At 36.9% G+C, this 21,461-nt stretch overlaps 1 protein-coding gene across 1 annotated transcript; it reads right to left on the reverse strand.

Moving 5' to 3' along the window:
* Window positions 1-4,755: 4,755 nt before the first annotated feature.
* Window positions 4,756-20,223, reverse strand: LOC140150734 (cytochrome c, somatic-like). Its single transcript, XM_072172834.1, has 3 exons — window positions 19,920-20,223; window positions 7,854-8,062; window positions 4,756-6,184 (listed from the first exon to the last, which is right to left on the reverse strand). Exons 2-3 carry the CDS (start codon window positions 8,044-8,046, stop codon window positions 6,033-6,035), a joined length of 345 nt encoding a protein of 114 aa, XP_072028935.1. The 5' UTR covers window positions 8,047-8,062; window positions 19,920-20,223; the 3' UTR covers window positions 4,756-6,032.
* Between the last annotated feature and the right edge of the window lie 1,238 nt (window positions 20,224-21,461).

Below are 21,461 nucleotides of genomic sequence, written 5' to 3' on the forward strand. Positions count from 1 at the left end.
GCGTCAGTTCTAGAAAGTAGCTGCAATAACAAGAACATAACAATAATAATAACGATACTACTACTACTACTACTACTACTACTACTACTACTACTACTACTACTACTACTACTACTACTACTACTACTACTACTACTACTACTACTACTACTACTAGTACTAGTACTAGTACTACTACTACTACTACTACTACTACTACTACTACTACTACTACTACTACTACTACTACTACTACTACTACTACTACTACTACTACTACTACTACTACTAATACTACTACTACTACTACTACTACTACTAATAATAATAATAATAATACATTTTTGCTGTTTTCGGATATTTTAAACACGTGCCTTTGCTGTAATTTAAAGGTCCGCCTTTTTGCGTGATTTGCCAATGCTATTACGTAATCAAGTATACGGTATCATTTACACATAATGGTTTGAAAGACAAAGGTATACAGTCTTTATGTGATCAAAAAGAAATTCCATCCAAATATTCAATATATGGGGTAAAAGGTCAACTCTTATTACATACTGACCCACCCTCGTACGTAGGCTATTTGTTCTCGATCATTTCGCCAAATCTTACCCATTTTCCCTTTGATAAAGCATTGCTGTATAGAACTACCGTTGTGTAAACTAATATACTAAACCAGAGATGATGCGAATATTCTTATCTTCTCTGAATAGACACTTACCTTGTTTGAATTAAAATGTTCAAAATCGCTCGGTTATAGTAATATATATCATGACAATGTAATTATTGATGTCTCCATGGCACTTGATTGACGATTCCTATATGATCACGACTATTGCGTATATGAAATTAATTATGATACGAATCATGCGCACGATACATGTCTGAGCCTGAGTCATAGTTTAAAGTTCATGTACTTCAACAGTTCAATTTAAAGCGACACTATCAGGATGTAACATGGTAGATAGGCATATACAGTGAAATTGAAGAAGAAAAAAATAAGTGAAAACATTTTTTAAAACGTTTGAAAATTAAAAAACACTGCAACAACTTTTTAAAAATGTTGTCAAAATATCATAGCAAAATTATAGTTTTTGGTAAACCTTTTTGGAAAATGTTTTGTCAAATCTGAATAACATTATGTTAGAATGTTTTGCACTAGGTTTCCTGAATGTAATTAGAACGTTTCATACCCTTTATATAACTTAACATTTACACGTTTTCTGTATAAAACGTTCTGTGTTTGCTGGTGACTTAAACAAGGACACATAACAACGTCCCGGGACAACTTCTTGATATGTTAGATTTAGAGCCAGATACGCGACTCCAGTCACGGTCCGACGATCTCTGCCCAACATGCCCAATAACAAGTATCAGTCACCAATCCATCAACCGAATGAACTTATGTTTTGAGTACCCGTTTAACTCTCTTCATCAAGATTATAATGTTCTAATTAAGGGATCTGGAATGAGCGTTTTGACAGTATTTTTTATGGGACATGAGAGCACATCAGACATATCAATTGCATTCTGAATACGAAGCATGTCTTTCTGATATCAAATAATTTTCATTTTTTGAAATTCACGATATAATACAGATTTTATGACAAATTATTAAAATTTTATATTTTTCACATGTTTGATATAACAGTCCTCGAAGTAAATTTTATAAATCTAATGATATATTCTTAAAGTGTATGTAGCTGGGAGGAAAGCCGACGATCAATTGAAAATGTTGACCTTTCATATTGAAGATATGGATTTTCCCCCCAAAAAACTTTTTTTTTTTGGTGTTTTGGGAAAAACATATCTTCAATACGAAAGGTCAAAATTTTCAATTGATCGTCGGCTTTTCATCCCACCTACATACACTTTAAGTATAAATCATCAGATTTATAAAGTTTACTTCGAGTACTGTTTTAACAAAAATATCAATTTTAATCATTTGCCATAAAATGTGTATTACATTGCGAATTTCAAAAATCTAAATTATTTGATATCAGAAGGACATTCTTCGTATTCAGAATGCAATTCGATATGTCTGATGTGCTCTAATGCCCCACAATAAATACCGTCCAAACGTTCATACCCCAGCCCTTAAAGATACATGAGTGAAAAATCCCGTTTGGAATTGACTATATAAGTTTGAGAAAAACAACAATCTTGGGAGAGTCGTACCAAGTGTTGTGCTGTGACATGTGAAACTTTAAGCTACGCGCTCTGGACTGCTGTCATTATACAAAATAGTACTTGAAACCAAGTTAAAGTAGCCGAGGTGCCACTAATTCGGCCACTGAATGAGATTTAGGATTACGCTTAAAGTGCGCATCTTCCCCAAAACGGAATTTTATATTGGATCTTCCTTCGACGTGCTGAAGTCTAGTTTATGATACAACGCGTCTGTCAATAAATTGAAATAGCCCACAGAAACTGTTCCCAATAGAAGAAGAGGTGCATACCGTTCTGGAGAGAGTCACCTGTACATGTATATACAAGGACTTTTGTTTAAAGGATATATGTTTTGTCTTTAAGTCTACAATGGACTTCGCTGGACAAGTTGACATTGGAATATTAGAGTCGTCTGGGCTTACTGGGCTTGGTTAAGATGAGAGGTGTCCTCGAACAACATATAGCACGCCACAGACCATGCATATCTTTCTGTCCTACATGGCCATTCCCAAATCCATAACATCCAGTCCAGTTTCTTGTTTCAATACTACACGTACGACATATGTTAGATGGGGGAGGAGGTCTACCAGGTCTTTCTCTATCAAGGTCTTTACATATGATCCATGCTTAACATCCATAGGTCAGTACTGATTCAACGGTATACAGCAGCAAATATACAGAACTTGGGGGAGTTGACCTCCAGATTTTGCATTTCAAATACTTTTCTATTTATTTTAAAAAGTATTTAGGAGACCCTATATAATGTGCAAACTATACTTTTTTCTTCTTTGAAACCTCCAATATAATGGTTCTTCATTAGAAAATATATTTCTGAATAAATATAATTAATCGAATCATATACCTTCCTTTCTAGTCCCAACATTACCATAATTATTTGTATATGACTACGACTGTGTATTTTTACATTTATCCACATTTCAATCTCCTTCCAAAAAGATTGTAAAAAGCTGGAGGGTTGCAATGTCAGATCATCCACCTATTTCCAACAACTAGAAGTGGAATTGTGAGCAGCATCGTTTATGAGAATCTGAAAACCAATGGGACCGAGTTTCGTGCCCTGAGGTACTCCCCCATGAAGTGGAACAGTCTGAAAGAGTGTCATTAAAGCGAACACATTGCTGCCCATCATGAAGGAAATCACAAATCCATGGAACGATGGACCCACCGACTACCAAGCGGATTATTTTATCAACAAGGATGGTATGGTCGACCAAGTCAAACGCTTTGGAAAAATCCGTTAGGACCACCGTTCCAACATTGTGACTTCCTTCTGCGCCTTGATGCAGATGGTGAAGAAGGCTAACAAGGTAATGGGAGGTTGAAACACCTTTAACATTGCCAAATTGGCGCTCGTCAATTTTATGCTGAATATCATCGAGGACCCACCCCGCAACAAAACCTTCGGCAACTTTAGCAAAAACAGAGGTGAGTGACACTGGTCTCAGTTTTTCAATAGTGGGGGGGGGTGGGGTGGGTAGTTGCTTAGGAATAGGCACAACTATTGCTTGTTTCCATTGTTTTGGAACTTAACCTTCTGAGTAAGAACTATTTAATATATCAGTCAGGGGCACACTCAGTTCATATACAAACTCTTTTACTAACCGAGGAGGAATTTGATCGGGCCCCGCAGCTTTTTGTGTTTCAACCTGTTGTGAACACTTGGCTTCCACAGGATACACAGATGGTCACTCTTACCAATTGGTGACAAAGGAACAGGGTTTTTTGTAGTGAGTCTTGAGCATGTGGGTTGTAGGTAAAAGGTCAAGGGTTGCATCCCCACTAGTTGGAAAGTCAGTAAGCTGATAAGTCATTGCCATTAACAATTTGCTGTATGTTCATTCTGTTAAAGTCACCTTTACTAAGATAACTATACCAATATCAGGATACTTTGTTCTTAAATAGTCAACAGTCTTTAACAAATGCATCTTAAGTAAATCCTGATAGGGGGAGTCGGTTACAATATAAACCGCGCAAATTGCTAAAGAAGAAATTCCACGGAGCAGTCTATTAGGGCGAATGTTGACCCAGAGGCATTCAAGTTCATTAGGAACAGGAACATCAATCTCTTTGACAGGTAACTCATTTCTCACGTAGATAGCAACTCCGCCGCCACGTCTTCTGTTCCGGCATTGTGAGAACAAATTGTAACCACTTGTGCTCAGCTGTTCATCAGGAATGTTCGGAGAAAACCACGATTCAGATACAACACCAATGTCCACCTCTTGTTGATCAAATATTATCTCCGCTTCCTCAAATTTCTTCACCAATGACTGTGCATTTGTTTAAAAGATGGATGGGAGTAATGTTTTGTTTTCAGATGTGACCGGTTGGGATTGGGATTGATTGAGTGTACAGGGGATATGAACAAGTGATGATGGGCGTGTTTCTTCACAAGCATAAGCATTATGAGCTAGTAGTGGGGATGACGATTTCCGCATACAAGAGTGAATTTTTTTGGCTTGTACATGTGTTTTTCTTTTTGTATCAAACCTATCATTCATTAGAAAATTTGGTCGTTTACCAATTGCCATTAAATTAAACAAACACCAAGGAGTTTTATATTTTTGTATGTATATCAGTACATAATTTATTTTCTTCATAATTGTATTATATGACAAAAAAAAGCAAGACAATTTAATGAAAGAATACATTTTATAGATTTAAAACATTTAAAACTTGATTAATGAATAATGATTTTAACTTTCTTGTTATAAACCATCTATTCCAAAATATAATTTCATATTTACACGGATGGAAATTGTTACAGCCTTAACAATGTTGACATGATCTAAACAGTTCACCACAAAGCTGGAAACGTGGTAGTAAAGTTTGCTAGAGTGCTAGATGCTTTAATTAAGAATCAAGAATGGCATGGGTAATTCCATTGTTTTAAATCCTTGGGCCTGCGTTTAAAGGATCATATCAGGGGATGAGTGCCGAGCATCGCTGGGGCATGGACAGTTTTGGAAATAAGACTGGCCCTCGCCACTCGGATCAGATGCTCATGAATATCCTACCGCCCTTATTATACGGTGATGCCATATTTTATCGATTTCTGAGTCTGACGTCAAAAGAGTACAGTCAAAAAGTGTAATCCATAGCATCATCCCGCATTTTTCTCAATAAAAGTTGAGATTTTTATACCATTGGAAACCTCTAGCTACATAATGTTTATGTACAAAAAATTTCTTGCAGATTAATTCGTTCTTGCAGATTAATTACGTTCTGGAACACCAGAACGAAATTTCAACACATTGTCTATGGAGCAGTGTAACACACATAATCATGCTGAACTCGCAAACGCAAAATCAGAATCAACTGAAATTTTGAGAATAAGCTTTTTTCGTGGATATCTACTAAAAAATGTCATGAAGAGAGGATGCTAGGATCACAAAATGCTCCTTATATTCGGACCCCTACAAATTGATGAGGCTTCGTAGATTTGTAGACCTACCATGTCTACGGGCCAAAGTGGCCCTTTAACATGTCTGCTTATAGAGGCCCTGCATCATTTTATCGATTGGCTCCAAACAAAGGATTTGAACCGGTGTCCTTCACCGTAGTTATGGCCGAGTGCAGTCCATTCAATCAAATGTTGTCATCAACCTATTTGATCGTAGTGCAGGGTTATGTGTGTGAGACGAACTGTCACGGTAGATTGCAATCATACTTTTGTTGAATGCATTTGAGTAGTCCGCCATATTTACGGGATGATACGTCACATGCAAGGCCTCTATTTCAAACACTGGGGCTGGGCGTATAAAATTATTAACAGATGTTGGGAAAAATTAAAACATTCAGCCTCCGAGAGAGGTTGGTTTCTGAATAAACTCCCGTAGATCATGCCTTGATAAATTTAATGTTTACTCTTTCTTGCTTCCAGTATTTTCTTTGAGATAAGTCAGTAGATCAGCCCTTTCTTGCTTGTCTTCTTTCAGGTCTTTGAATACCATCTTAGTTCCAGGTATATGTGGTCCTGTGAAGAATTGCCATAGAGTTTTATCTCCCCAAACACCTGCATAAATAATAAGAACATGATATAATTTACATATTAACAAGATATAATTACTGACAATTATGCTTGCCTATTAAACATGCATGACACAAGCGGTGTGTAGATGATGCAGTATTTGTTTATATCAGTTGCGCTTTCTGTTATTTCTCTGCATGCAAGTAAATTATAACACATGCAGAAAATACCATACCATTCTTGAATTTAATTCACTTTAAAAACGAATAATACCTTTATCTTGTGATCTGAAGAGATTACAACGTCTTCAAGAAAGTTCCACGTAAAATGTTTAATCTATTCGCCAACGAGGCTAAAGCTGGGACTTGGGGAGGGGAGGGTGAAATGTGCACTCCACTCTCAGATGGCACTTTGATGGCCCTAATCTGGCACCACATTACCTGTCGATCCCACAATACATTTATTAATTGATTTTATTAGTCTTCAAATCTCACAGCAAATAATTAAAACCTCGCAGCAGATTTACGGGATATTTCATGTTAAACAATATACAAAACAGATATGATACCTCAGAAGACCTGTTAGTCAGAATTTTGTGAGTAGCGGGGCAGGTGAGTAGTGGGCTATACCTTTTCTTTTATACAGGGTGTCCCAGAAAAAAATACCGGGCGAATGAATTTACACGTAAGTCGAGAAAAAGACATCAGAATCCAAAAATCTAAACATCAGCGTATAGCCCATCTTATTCTGCATCTTATACGCTAATTTGACTGGAATGTTGACTGATCGCGAAGAAAGGGCATTCAACACAATGCGCACTAGTGGTTAACTGTCAATGGGCTTCATATTGTTCTGTGAAATCCTTCTTTTTAAACAATATGTTCCTTGCAAAACATTTAATTATGTTTTGTTCAAATTTAAAAACCTGCATGATATTGAAAATGAAAGCTTGCATGTAAGATGATGCTCTATACCGGTACATGTACTTGTAAATATATTTTTTCTTTAAAGTTGATTATAAATGTTACATAAAGAATTATTGCATAAAGAAGTCCAGCTGGCTTTAAAAATTTCTCACACACATTAATGTTTTTGCTGTCAAAAGAATTGCACGAGTTAATCATGCAACATTCATGTTGCATTCCAAAATCACACGTAAAGCTGTAAGCACTTGTTCATTGTCATTCTTGGCTCAAATGTTTATTGGCAAGTTAAAATATAACATATTTGCACAACATAAAGAATGACAGTTGGAAAGCTTCCAATTGCAGAAACCAACGTTTTCTCGGACAAACTGTTATCTTCAGTGAAAGCATGAATGACATGACACCGTTGGATTATAAAATATATATAATGTGGACTAATTTTAATGCGATACACAAACTTTAGGAAGCGGTGAGCAAGTAAATTTATGAAAAAGGCGCCTGTTGATCAAACCTGGAATGAACTGCATTGATTCACGCATTATGTAATCGTTCATTTCTTCGCAACCAGTCAACTGAATCAAATAAAATTCGTATGTGATGCACAAAAAAATAGGCTATACGATACATTTTAAATGTTTTGATTCTCATGTCTGTTACTCGACTTACGTTCAATTTTATTCACTCGGTAATTTTTTTATGGGACACCCTGTAGTATTGATAATTATGTAAAAATGTATTTCAAGGACCAATTCCCCCCCACGGGTGTGACAGTGAACCTAGTCACCTACCTTTCTTTTCATCAGATTGTACATATTTGAATCCTGGTGCTGATCCAGCTTGTCTACCCCATAATCCCCATAGATTTGGACCTCTTTTGTGTCCCCCTTTCTCCTCTAAGCTGTGACAAAAGGCACAATGTTCTTTGAAGATTATTGCTCCACGTTTGGGGTCACCCACCGGCGCGTCGTCATCGAAAGTCATAGTAATGGCTGTGATTCTGAAAAAAAGAAAGAAACATGCGGTTTATAACATGGGCTTACAAATTTATGAATTGAATAATGCATATATTTTTACTGTATAGTGTATAGCAGAGATATAGCAGAGTGGACGCATGCCAATCGGAAAGGGTCCGCTTCTCTCTTTTTCTTTTCTAGCAAAAAGAAACCCATGTTTGATTGCTCAGGTGCGATCATAGGGCCTGCACTTTGGCTCGTTTTTTGCAGGTTTACATGGTCCAATAATCACAAGATGACTGACATGTGGTAACAAAGGCAGCAGTCACTGCAATTTGATTATGTCCCATATGATTGGCCATTCAAGACACCCCTGTGAATATACTATAGCGGACTTTTCAAAATATAATACCTGTTTGCTTGACTGTATTGACAATACCCGGGCACAATACACAGAGTATATGCATTGAACAAACTTTTTACAATAAGCATGATAAGTGATGATGTGACCTCCAGATTTATACATCGTTCGTCTCGCACACTGACAACATTTGATTGAATGGACTGTAGGCTACTGCGCCGTGATTACGGTGAAGGACACCGGTTCAAATCCTTTGTTTGGAGCCAATCGATAAAAGCATGCAGGGCTTCTATACCCATGTACAGTTTATCCCTACATAACCTATGTCTTGAATACGCTGGCAAAGTTATGTAATAATCGGATTAATACTATATAGCAGTAGGTAAAAACAAGTTTTGAATAATCCGCGCTATAAAGTCCCATTCAGTGATCCCAGCGAAAGTGAAAAAAAAAATCAAATTGTTACGTTTATAAATTTTTTTGATTATGAACAAATGGCAAAAAATCAAAACAGGAAAACGACAGTATTGACGAAGTTGAAGCCCCATTCAAATACATGTAGCTAATTTATATACTGTCAGTACCGGTATATAAATTACAGACTCACGTAAATGCATTATTTTTTTTCTTAGATACACGGTTTTCGGCTGAACCACTGCACTAGCAAGCTATGTTAGCACATCTATGACAATGACGAAAGGTACAAAATCAGCCATATGCCTTTAGATAGCAGAAGACACAAAAGTGGTGTTTTATGACCTTTGACATTCTTTTGTGGCGAGTGACATGGTCTTTCAATTCACGCCGAGTGTCCTTGACAGGTTTGACTATGCTTCAGTGGTCATGAAAGAATTCAAAAGATAACCTCTGCCCCAATAATCCTAAGCAATTGTCTGAAACTGCTCCTCGGATCATAAGAACTCAGTCCTCAAATGATAGTCATAATAATGTCCAAAATATAAAAATTACTGACTATCATTGAAGACTGAGTTCCGCAATCTAGTATCCAAAATCTGAATTTTGATGATTTTTACGATCGTCGGGATGAAAAAAAATCAAAAAATCACTGAATGGGCCTTTAGTTCCCTCTCCTTACCCTGGCAATATAAATCAAAGAAAAATAAAGAAAGAAAACAAGAAAAGAAAATTAACCAAATTAAGGGATCTGGAATGAGCGTTTTGAGCGTTTCGATAGTATTTTGTGTGGGACATGAGAGCACATCAGACATATCGAATTGCATTCTGAATACGAAGAATGTCTTTCTGATATCAAATAAATTTCATTGTTTGAAATTCACGATATAATACAAATTTTATGACAAATTATTAAAATTTGATATTTTTCACATTTTGATAAATAACAGTCCTCGAAGTAAATATCATAAATCTAATGTTATATTCTTAAACAGTCCCTGGCATGATACCATACATGTATAGGCCTATGTATAGTAAATTTGTCTGCTTTATCTGTTTTGTGCTGTTTAAGGGGTACTACACCCTGGCCAATTTTGTGCCTATTTTGCATTTTCTCAAAAATTATAGCGCATTGGGGACAAGTAAGATATGTATATTATAGGGGCAAGGACTACAACTACTGCAATGGAAATTTTATTTCAGCACAGACAACAGTTGTGGAGTTACAGTCAAAAATGAGGTAAAACCAATATTTGATCAATAAATCAATAACTACTTGCTTTGACTTGCTTAATTTTCAGTACAGTAGGTGTAGTCCTTGCCCTATAATATACATATCTTACTTGTCACCAATGAGCTATAATTTTTGAGAAAAATGCAAAAATAGGCACAAAATTGGCCAGGGGTGTAGTACCCCCTTAAGCAAATAGTTAAACATATTTTCCATAAAATGTAAGCTTTTACTGTCAGCTAGATATGTCCCCTTTTTTTAAATTTTGAGCAGAACAAGTGAGGTAAAGCAAAGAAAATTGAAATTTACTACTACTAGCGCCAATGAATGTTATACGATTGTAAAACGGTACGATCCTCTGGGTGTGTGTGTGGGGGTGTGTGCGTACGTGTGTCCTGCACGCGTATTTTTTTCTGCAACTATAACGGGACAAATACGATACCGGTATGTTATAAGAATCAAACTTACAAGAAAGATGGCTCTTGTCAAATCCTACAATTCTGTCAGAGAAAATATGCATATTTGCATTAAATTTTTAATTAATTGACATAATTGATTAATTAATAAATATTTTATTTAATGATTTACCATAATTCCAAATATGTCAAACAATATGTCAAATTAAAGCTAATGAAATGCTTTATAAATTGGTCAGAGCGCATTTTGCAGAATGCATTTAGTACTTTAGTTACATGATTCCAAACATTCTATTCCAATTTTTTGCTATACACGCATAGGAGCTGTACTTTTAAAATCTGCGCCTAATCAATAATAATAGTCTTTCACTCCATTGTCAAAGTACTGTGCTCCCTGTAGCTGTAGCATTATGGAGTGACCAGGTCCTAGAGTACACCACATTTCGCCATAATGCATTCTAGAAACGCTTGCTGTTAGAATAAGAAAAATTTTAATGCTAATTTATTGCATATTCTAGGGAAGCGTGGTTACCTTTTTAAAATAACCGAGTGAGAGGGTTTTCAAGAAAATATTTTTCCTGTCAAAACTGAAGCATCCTCTGTATAAAAGAAAATATGAATATTAACTGTACATCATATATAACGATTCGTGATACCCAATTGTGGCACATTTGATGTCGTTTAAGAGGCAGAGAATTTTATTTCAATTTTATATACGCCAAAATATTTTTCTAATTGAGCGAGAATGGCGATAGAAAAAACGTTGAAAATTCCATGTATAAATGACATTAGACCCAACAAATGATTACTGTTTCGTTTTTATGGTAATCTAATCTTTTATTTCCTGAAATAAAATTATGGGTCTAATGTGGGTTAATTGTATAATTGATGAAAACATCGACGTGTATAAAAGAAGCTACAAGAAAAATGGTAGGCCACGCCACGCCACGCCACATTGATAATCTATGCTTTTAGTATACGGCGAGTTCGTAGCGCACGTGTGAATCAAAATCGATACTATTGTCCCGACTATTGTGCGTGTATAGCCTCATTTATAACACGTAGTTATCAACAATTGAGCGCTATTAATACACATTAATGTTTTTAAACAAATAAAATTCCAAAATATGGTACGTTTTCTGTCTTTGCTTGTCACTTGGTATGTTGAAGTAATGAAGTTGCGATTATATTTTTAAATTTTCATCATGACACCATCAAGCCTGATAGCCGAGCGGTCTAAGGCGCTGGTGTTATGTCAATATCGTATAGGGGTACATTATAGCGCAGCGTGGGTTCGAACCCCGCCGGCGCCTCTGACAAAATAAATTTCATTTATTTTTTTAAATTTCATATTATGTTAGGGAAATGTGGCTGGGAGAATGTATGTATGGCGAAGAGTGGTGTGGTCCTAGAGCGTGATGGTTTTGTAGCAGATGACAGTGCTCATTCAAGCCTGTCAAGGTCAGTTAGTAGCCACTTGCTGAATGGATGGCCATGATCAGCTATCAAAGAGATGCCTTGTGCAGCTGCCAATCACAGTAGAGGTTTGATAACATTTTGTTAAAAACCCAAATGTGATGTAAGGACAAAGCTGTGCATGTTGGTACTTAATTGTTTGGATTCTTACGTTGAAATTCCCTTGTATTAGTATTTTTATGTGTAGTGTATAGTGGTCATAAATTATATAGCTTTTAAATTTTGGGCATTTTTGCTCTGTTGCACCATGGAGGTATATAAATAAATGGAGAATGATCTAGCCAAGCATCTTTTGTACTACGTTGGTTATGACCAATTATTGTTGAATAGGCAATTTCAGGGGATATTGATTATGCTAAGCTGATTACATTGTTAAGTCTGTTTCACTGGTCATTTCTTTAAATGGGGGTGCTAAATGCAGTTACTTATAATGTTTATTGGAAAGTGCTCATGTTTCAGAAAATTTAATATCAAAATGTCATTTTCGCCAAAAAATTGCATTGAAATCAGTCTTTTGAATAAAATAAACACCCTATCTGTAGGCCTATATCTGTGGTCATATTGTGCCCCCTACATTTTGGTCATGATTCTTGAAAAATTAAATTAGGCTATGACCCCTATTTTTCTTTCCAAAAGTTATGACCCCCCCTCCCCCGGTATAGGCCTATTTGGAACCCCCCTCCAAAGAAAATGATGGCCCCTAATAATTAATATTAATAATCATTTAGGCCTAAATACTGATAATTATTTATTATAAAATGAGAAGTTTAATGATGTTGAAAAGATTTTAGCTGAATTACGAAGTACTTCCGGTAAATTTTACTCGCTCTTAACTCAATTGGCCCAAATTGGCCCAACATAATTTTTCACAATCGGAAGGTAAAAACGTTTTGCTTTCATTTGCACTATATTGGAACTCCCTCAGACCCCCTTAAAAGCTTAATATATGAACATGAAAACTAAGTATATTTGGCAAGTTACGGCACAACTAGTGTTGAAAACAGTTTCATAACTTGAGAACAGAATATCCAAATTTCATCGGGTTTTCGCACAATCATACATTGAAACTATAAGCTATCAAAACTGGCGACTTTGAACAGCTAATTGACTAGCTGACGTCATTATACAGTCTCTTTTACAAGCCTTCCGGTACGGGTCAATGTAGGGTCAATTCCTATGAGGAAATTTTGGGAGTGACGATCAATGAACCATAGTAGAGTCTCATAACCATCGTGGAGATCAATAGCTTGGCTGAAGTGGCTAGTCATTCAAGTTTGGTGACTCATTGAATAGAGGTAATAGGATAATCTCCACTTAAGAGATTAGAATTCTGGCGATCATTCTCCATTTATTTATATACCTCCATGGTTGCACTGTACCATTATGGAATTTGAGCAAATCAATTACCGACACAAGCAGGTATACAGTGTATTATTTTATTTTTATTTCGTATCTCAGGAGCACAGCTCACTTGGTAAGGCATCAGAATTTGGTACACTAGCGCTTCGAACTTTAAATCGGAAGGTGGTGAGTTCGAGCCTCATCACGGTCACATTAATTTTATAAACCAAATATTGTTCGAACTTTTCATATTTGTTTTTCTTTTATTGTTTCTTTTCTTTGTCTTTTTTTCTTGTTTTCTTTATTTTTTTCTTTATTTTTCTTTGATCCATATTGCCAGTGTAAGGAGAGGAGGGAACTAACGGCCCATTCAGTGATTTTTTTCATCCGGACGATCGTAAAAATCATCAAAATTCAGATTTTGTACAAGACTGCGGAACTCAGTCTTCAATGATATAGTCAGTAATAATCTTTTGGTCATTATATGACTATCATCATCTGACGACTGAGTTCTTATGATACATCATATCCGAAGAGCAGTTTCAGACAATTACTTGGGATTGTTGGGGCAGAGGTTATCTTTTGAATTCTTTCATGACCACCGAAGCAGAGTTAAACCTGTCAAGGACACTCGGCGTGAATTGAACTGACCATGTCACTCGCCACAAAAAAGAATGTCAAAGGTCATAAAACATCAACTTGGTGTCTTCTGCTAGTGGTTCAGCCCTAAGCCGTGTAGGCCTATTTAAGACAAAAATAATGCATTTACGTGAATCTGTAATTTATATAGGCCTACTGACAGTATATATAAATTAGCTACATGCATTTGAATGGGGCTTCAACTTCGTCAATACTGCCGTTTTCTTGGGTTTTGTGCCAATTTTTTCATTAAAATTTTTATAAAAGTAACAATTTGATTTTTTTTCACTTTCGCTGGGATCACTGAATGGGGCTTTGCAACGCGATATATTCAAAACTTGTATTCACCTACTGTTATAGCATTAATCCGATTATTACACAACCTCGCCAGCGTATTCAAGACATCCAATGCAAATAATCACCTAGATTATGACGTACATACCGTAAATATGGCGGAGTACTCAATTCATTCAACAAAAGCATGGTTACAAGCTATTGCAATCTACCGCGACAGCTCGTCTCACACACATAACAAATGCACAAATACGATCAAATAGGTTGACGACAACGTTTGATTGAATGCACTGCATTGTGCCATGATTACGGTGAAGGACACCGGTTCAATTCCTTTGTATGGAGCCAATTAATAATTTCACGCACATCCTCTATTATTGCCCAATTATTGCCCGGGATGATTGCACACTGTAAAAGAGCTATTGTTATAATGTTTGATGAAATCGTGTTTAACTACCGTATTTGCTTAAGAACGGCACAATACAGATAAAGCAGACAGATTGACTACATGTGGTACATGTATATACATATTAATATAGGGAATGTGTGTGAGTCGAGTATTACCTAATTATAATAGGGGCGTATCCAAAAATGAATTCACGCCCCTTTCAAATGTCGAGCCAAAGTGCAGGCCCTATGCTATAGCATCAAGTATTCAGACTGCCCGAACTATGTTGGCGAAACCGCTCGCTCTCTTCGATCAAGACTCATTGAACACAGAAGGGACACCTCCCCTGTGGGTGCCCAAATTCGCCAACAAAGACAAAGCTTCATATCTCAGAATGTAAAAATTATAGACTCTGATTGTCTCTGAAAGTAGATGGTTCGAATTCGAAAGAGGGGGAAGGAGGCAATGATATACATCCAAACCACAGAAGCGGACCTAAATAAGGACCCGGGAAGACACCATCTGCCAGACGTCTATCGGCCGCTCATCAGGTCACGTGATTCGGGTCTACTCCCTGGGTCACGTGACCGGTCAACCAACTTCCCCGATAACAACTGAAGAAGAGTTTTACCGTACGGATGTGACTCGAAAATGTTTGTGAGCAGAAACTTTGCTTGCCTTAACTTAACTGTAATCAAACCTAGGTTAATTCTGAAAATTTTGATACCTCATCTGTATAGATAGCTTAACATTTGTAGCCATGATGACTCCTCGGAGGTGCATCCTTGAATGAAAAAGATGCATTCTGAAAAGTTGCTTTAAAAAGCAACTCAAGTCAGCAGTGTACCATTACATTCTTTACATGACTGGTCAAGGATGACCCGCGGTGATCAGTGACGACCAGGCACTCTAGCAACACACAGTGCAACTTTTGAATAGGCATCTTTTTCATTCAAAGGGTCACCATGGCAGCAAATTTTGGGCTATTAAGACAAATTAGGCATCAAAATTTGCAAAACAAAACTGGGTTTCCTTTTGTTACTTCAGTTTTAAAATTTGATGCATACTAGATTTTTAGTTATTAACTTTTTGGTAGATGTTTATAAAAAATGATCAGTATAATGAGACTCTTTCCCTTACGAAGGACAATGCGATAATACTGTGCATATTGGCCTATTATCTATGGATTCCCTTTGTTTCTGCTCTTATTATCTGTTTCCCTTGAACAGGTTTCCACTTCTTATCTCATATCTATGGTCTGAATTACCTGTTTCCTCTGCATGGCTGTAGGCACAAGTAGGTACTACCGATATGAGAACTAATGACTATGATGTGTTAATAGTAAAGTTGTACTAATTTATATTATTAGGCATTATAACAATATAAAATCAATTCCTATCATTTTCTTTGTTTTAAGACAAAGTGTAGATTTTGTGGTTTGATGTGAACAATTTTGTAAAATTCCGAAAGTATACAGCGCAACTTGTTATGTCCAGTCTGGAGACATGTGTTTAATAGACACACTCATAGAAATTGTTCGTTGGCATTACTCAGCAAGTTGATGTAAGTCGTTGCGTCAACTTTCCGAGTAATGCCAACGCGTACAATATAAGTAACGCTGACTCGATATCATTATGTTGGTCGCACTCATTTGCACTTACTTTATTGAGTTGTTCAGAAAATGAAACTAGCATAGGTTAGCATAATTTTCTAGAGGTGTGCTATAGTATACAAAATTTTGCACTGATTACAAAAATAAATATTTGAATACTGCTAATTGTGCAGAAAATGATCTAATTACGTGAATTAAGTAACAAAGTACCAAATTGGAATAACTCAAAACAATAAGTACCAGTAACTTAATATGAACGAGTTACATCAACTTACATGTTGAGTTACAATAACTCAACTAATTGGTTCTTTGAACCTTGTTTAAGTTCCCTGAACTTGAATTCAGAAGTTGGCATTACTTAAAAAGTTGACGCAACGACTTACATCAACTTTTTAAGTAATGCCAACAAAGTTGATTAGTTGACGGAACTTTTTGAGCTTTTTCAGCATTTTTTAAGTTCGGATAACTAAAATGAATTTTGTTTTGGCAACTTTTACACTATTTTTGAGTTGTCCAAACAGTTGTCCAAGTCATTTCTATGAGTGCATGTCTTAATTTAACGTCTTGGCATAATTCACATAATTTAACTACATGTACAAGTCTTGTGGTTAGTCAAAACGTGATGCTTGTAGGTAGAAATTATGTCTATGGTTAAATTGCATGTTTTGATGAAATGAAGTTATTACTTGTGTGAATTAGTTTAACAAGTTTAAAATAATTAAGTTATTACATCAATCTTATGTCTTTAGGACATGATGTCTATTCCGTACCTATAATTAAGGCATGACTGAAGTCTAGCTACATACCTTTTTCATGCCATATAATAGCTAGTTATGTCCTTAAATTAAGAAATTGTGCATGTTTCGTCTGTCGATACGACTTTATGTCCCTATAGACGAATCCAACGAGCCAAGTCATGGTCAGGATTTGGTCGGCCATCTTTGGGTCCCACAACACCAAAACCGCTTAAAAATCGATGTTAGATTCTTTTGTGTTGTAAACTGTCATCATTCTTTTGTCTACGTGTAACACGGGTGATAGAATGCAGTTTAAAATACCCCCAAGGCCGCATTATTTCACATTTTAGGTGAGATTGAGCCGACGGGGACCCAACTTTGGCAGCCATTGAGGTATAGGAATGCGTGAAATTGGATTCGTCTATATGCAAGACATGACTTGGGGAATTGCATGAGGATGTGGCCCAAAAACGTCTTAAAAGACGCATCTCACAATATTTATGCAGTGCAGTTAACAAGGAAAAGGAAGAAGAACGTAGCAAGGAAAACCACTTCCAACTACCAATTAAACAATAATTTACTCTCATAAAAAAGAGAGGAGAGGGTACGGGCCAATACTTATAAATGAATTTGATTTAACAGGTGCCCTAGCTCGAGATTTTCTAGCTAAGGAACCGTTCACAAACACTTGTGGGGGGGGCTGATGCAAAAAATTTCATCGCGAAAATTTTCCGCCCCCCTTACAGGCCTCAAAAATTTCAGCCCCCCCCCCTTTTTGACATGAAAATTATGGGTCAACCCCATGGAAAAGCATATAAACTTAACTTTCAGGACCCCCCTCACAGTGTCATCGCCCCGATATCTTCATGGCAGAAAATGCCATGGTAGGTTGAATCCACAGCCACGCATGGCCATTGTGATCCGACCTGTTTAATAGTTTTTAAACGCATAATGGGCTGAAGGACATCCGACTAAGGCTAATGACATTAGCCTGTGACTGACCTCTGTACGGTCAGCGAGCATACATACGCCATGGTCATCTGCTTTTAGACTGCCTCTACGATAGTCTCCTACACAGCCAGTTTGTGTCAGTCGGTCTGACACTCGTCGATCCTGTATGTTCGTGATAGCCACATACAGTCTGGCCCGAGACTACCTCCACGAGGGTTTACGCTGCGCTATTTAAAATCTGAATTTTGGTCACTTTTTCAGCTCAAGACGCACGCTAGTTTCTCAAGACGCTAGCTAACGACGATAATACCCTGGTTGAACATATATGTTCAAGTGCAAGGAACCAGATCTGGTTTCTTTATACGAAATCATTTACGGGAGATATTCAGCATTTTCTACCCCGGTATCCAAAGATTTATCGTCTGAATATCAATCGTGCATAGCACATTTGCGTGTATCGATCCCGTGTATTCATTCCAGTGTCTCTGGTTGTATAATGTAATTATTAACCGGGCGATGTCGGTGTGTCCCTTTTGCATCAGGTCCCCCCAACAAGTGTTTGTGAACAGTCCCTAAAATACAGGTTTACATTTTACTATCTTTATACAGTATACAGCGCCATAGATCATGTAGATAGAAAAAACGGGTTTTTTTTTAGAACAATGCAAACACGTAATCTTAATCTTATCATGACTTCAGTGACGCGACCTCGATGGCCATCATTTTTATTCACCATGTCCATTGAAGTGCGATAGAATCCCGGATAGAATTGAATTGATGCGTGTTCGTCACAACAGAAATGAACAAAATAGAAATTAGCATCTCATGAATGCGCAACAAATCTAGGCTATATAGAAATAAGAAAACCCACGTTTAGAAAAGATTGGCTCGTGTCTAAGGTGCCCCATAAATGTTGCCAAAAAATCTCTTGCCCCCTTTTATTTTGTCTTGCCAGAAATATCTTGCCCAGTGGCTCAGGAACAGGGGGCCGGGGGCGGCCCCTTAATAATTTTGGTGATGGGGTCCAATTAACCTTAGCTTGGGCCCTCCCAATAATCCGAGGTAATAATTTTAGGGTAAAATTCAAATAATTAAGGATAAAATTCATAATTTTAAGGTAATATTCATAATTTTAGGTATAATTTAAAATGTAAGGTAGAATTCATGTAAAATGTAGGCCTATGCATTTCAAAAGCTTCCATGCAAAGCGCGGGAGGGGCACACCCCCTCTCGCACCCACCCCCTTCAGCGTTTCGCGCTTCGGAGCAGGCCCAAAATTTTGCCCCCCCCCCCCTATTAAAAAATCTTCCGAAGCCTCTGTTGCCCCTCACCCTTTTGACTGTCAAAAATGTCTCTTGCCCCCTTTTTTCCACGGGGCAAGGGGGAAATCAGATCATTATTGTACAGCCGGTGACAACCCTTTTAATAGCCCGTAGATAATGTCTAGGCACCCCTCCAACCCTAAAAGACATCTTTGGCGGGCTTGATTGCTTCCCCGGATGCTTAATTTTGTTCTGCAACCATAAACGGGACGCAAAATGATATAATCATGTTATAACCCATAGGAAAGGCATTAGGGTTAGGGATAGGGTTTAGGGTTAGGGTTTAGGGTTTAGGGTTAGGGTTAGGGTTTAGGGTTAGGGTTAGCGTTTAGGGTTAGAGTTAGGGTAGGCTAAGGGTTAGGGTTAGGGTGATTTACGAATTTATTAGTACTAATTTAATAGTAGTAGGCCTATAGGCTATTATGTGTATGCACTTTTTTCCGTAATCAATAAGTATGATAAACAAACACCTTTCTGACATAACGACTCATAGCACAGTGGTGTAGGCATTGGACTATGAATCCATAGATTGTGGGTTCGAACCCCAGGTAAACCGTTGTAAAAAAAGTACCGGTATAAGTAAGAGGCAACAATAATGGTAATAAACTCATGTTACATCTAGCCTCATACTTACATGTATGTACTATGTGTTATCGTATTGCGTCCCGTAATTATGGTTGCAGAAAAAAATTACGCTCCCGGATAATAAAGCTACGTACCTGGAAATCTTCTTTTAAAAAACACAGAATTTGTGATCACACACACTTCCACCTGTTAACAGCGGCAGCAGCAGCAGTATACGGATTGTAATGCATGTACTACGAACAGCTTTTAACGCAACCTTTGATCACGCAAAACTGGTTCTGATGCAAATCGTGATTGTATGTAGATTTATTTATTTACTACATTTGCCTGTCATTACATTGAACATGTAGTATAGAAGCTTACTATACACTGATTAGTCCGCTACGGATTGTTGCTAGAAATAGTATTGCACACACTATTATCTCCTTCGAAGGCTATACAAAACTATAGACATTTGACCTGCCACGACATTTGCACGTACGCCACTCCGTTGAATTAACGTGCAGTTGAGACACGTGTGTACTAATGTACACTTACCTTGCCTTGGATTGCCTTGCAAAATATCATTTCGTGATCCACAGCATCATCCCGGGCATCATCCATCAATTTTCTCAAAACAAAGTTGAGATGTTTATACCACTGGAAACCTCTGGCTACATAATGTTTATGTACGTACAAACATTTTCTGGCAGATTAATTCTTTTCGAAAAATATCGTGAAATTTTAATTACGTTCTGGTATACCAGAACGAAATTACAAGACAATTAGGGGGCCTACAACTTTTATCTATTTATATGACCAATTTGTTGATGAAAAAATCAAATGTAAATTTTGACAATTTGTTCAATATAAAAGATTAAGGCCACATACAATTAACAATTTGTTTCACGTACTCACTTTTTGGAAAAGTGAGGAGGGAGTGAGGTGTTTTTTGTTGCTATCAATATTTATTTTGTTTGCCCTTGCCTCTTTTTTTCCCTGTGAAAAGTACAAGAGTAAAAATACAAGATTAAACAGCAAATATATAACTGTACCTTTTTTTTTTATTTAACCACACTCTGATGCTTGCTAACTTCAATTTGCTGTGTATAAATGGGTGACATGACATTTCATGAAAGTCAGTGACGACACCAGGATTATTATCTTTGAGCCAAAGGAGAGGAAAATCCAAGAGGATGGGTGTACACTCAGTCTGTTTTGGCATGGACATCTTAGAAAATTCATTTATATATAAACAAAAGAGGATAGGGGACAAAACACAGCCTTATTTGATACCTTCTTCCCTCTTATGCCTATTGTTTTTCTTTATGTGCGTTTATTGATACTAGAGACCCTATCATTATTAATAATGTCGGTTAAGTTACAGCGGTTAAATGAGGATTAAAGTAAGAAACAAAGGCACTAAAGTGACTTTAATTTGCATGATTGCACACAAATAGATTGAAATCGTTCAGACGTGTGAAGTCCATCTTGGAGTCAGTTACGTCTTGTGGCCTTTCGTTTGAGGGCAACTACAATGAGCTTTTTACCAGGGTCCATCACGGTGTTGTCTAGATCATGAGACAATAAGAGCAGTCGTTTTTGTCCATGGTATTCGTAGGTAACCATAGCGAATCAATTTGGACACAAATTACTCAGAAACTAGAAGGTCGGTAAACGTTTAAAATGAAGCACAC

This window comes from Amphiura filiformis, chromosome 4 (assembly GCF_039555335.1).
Source record: "Amphiura filiformis chromosome 4, Afil_fr2py, whole genome shotgun sequence".
Taxonomy (NCBI): Eukaryota; Metazoa; Echinodermata; class Ophiuroidea; order Amphilepidida; family Amphiuridae; genus Amphiura; species Amphiura filiformis.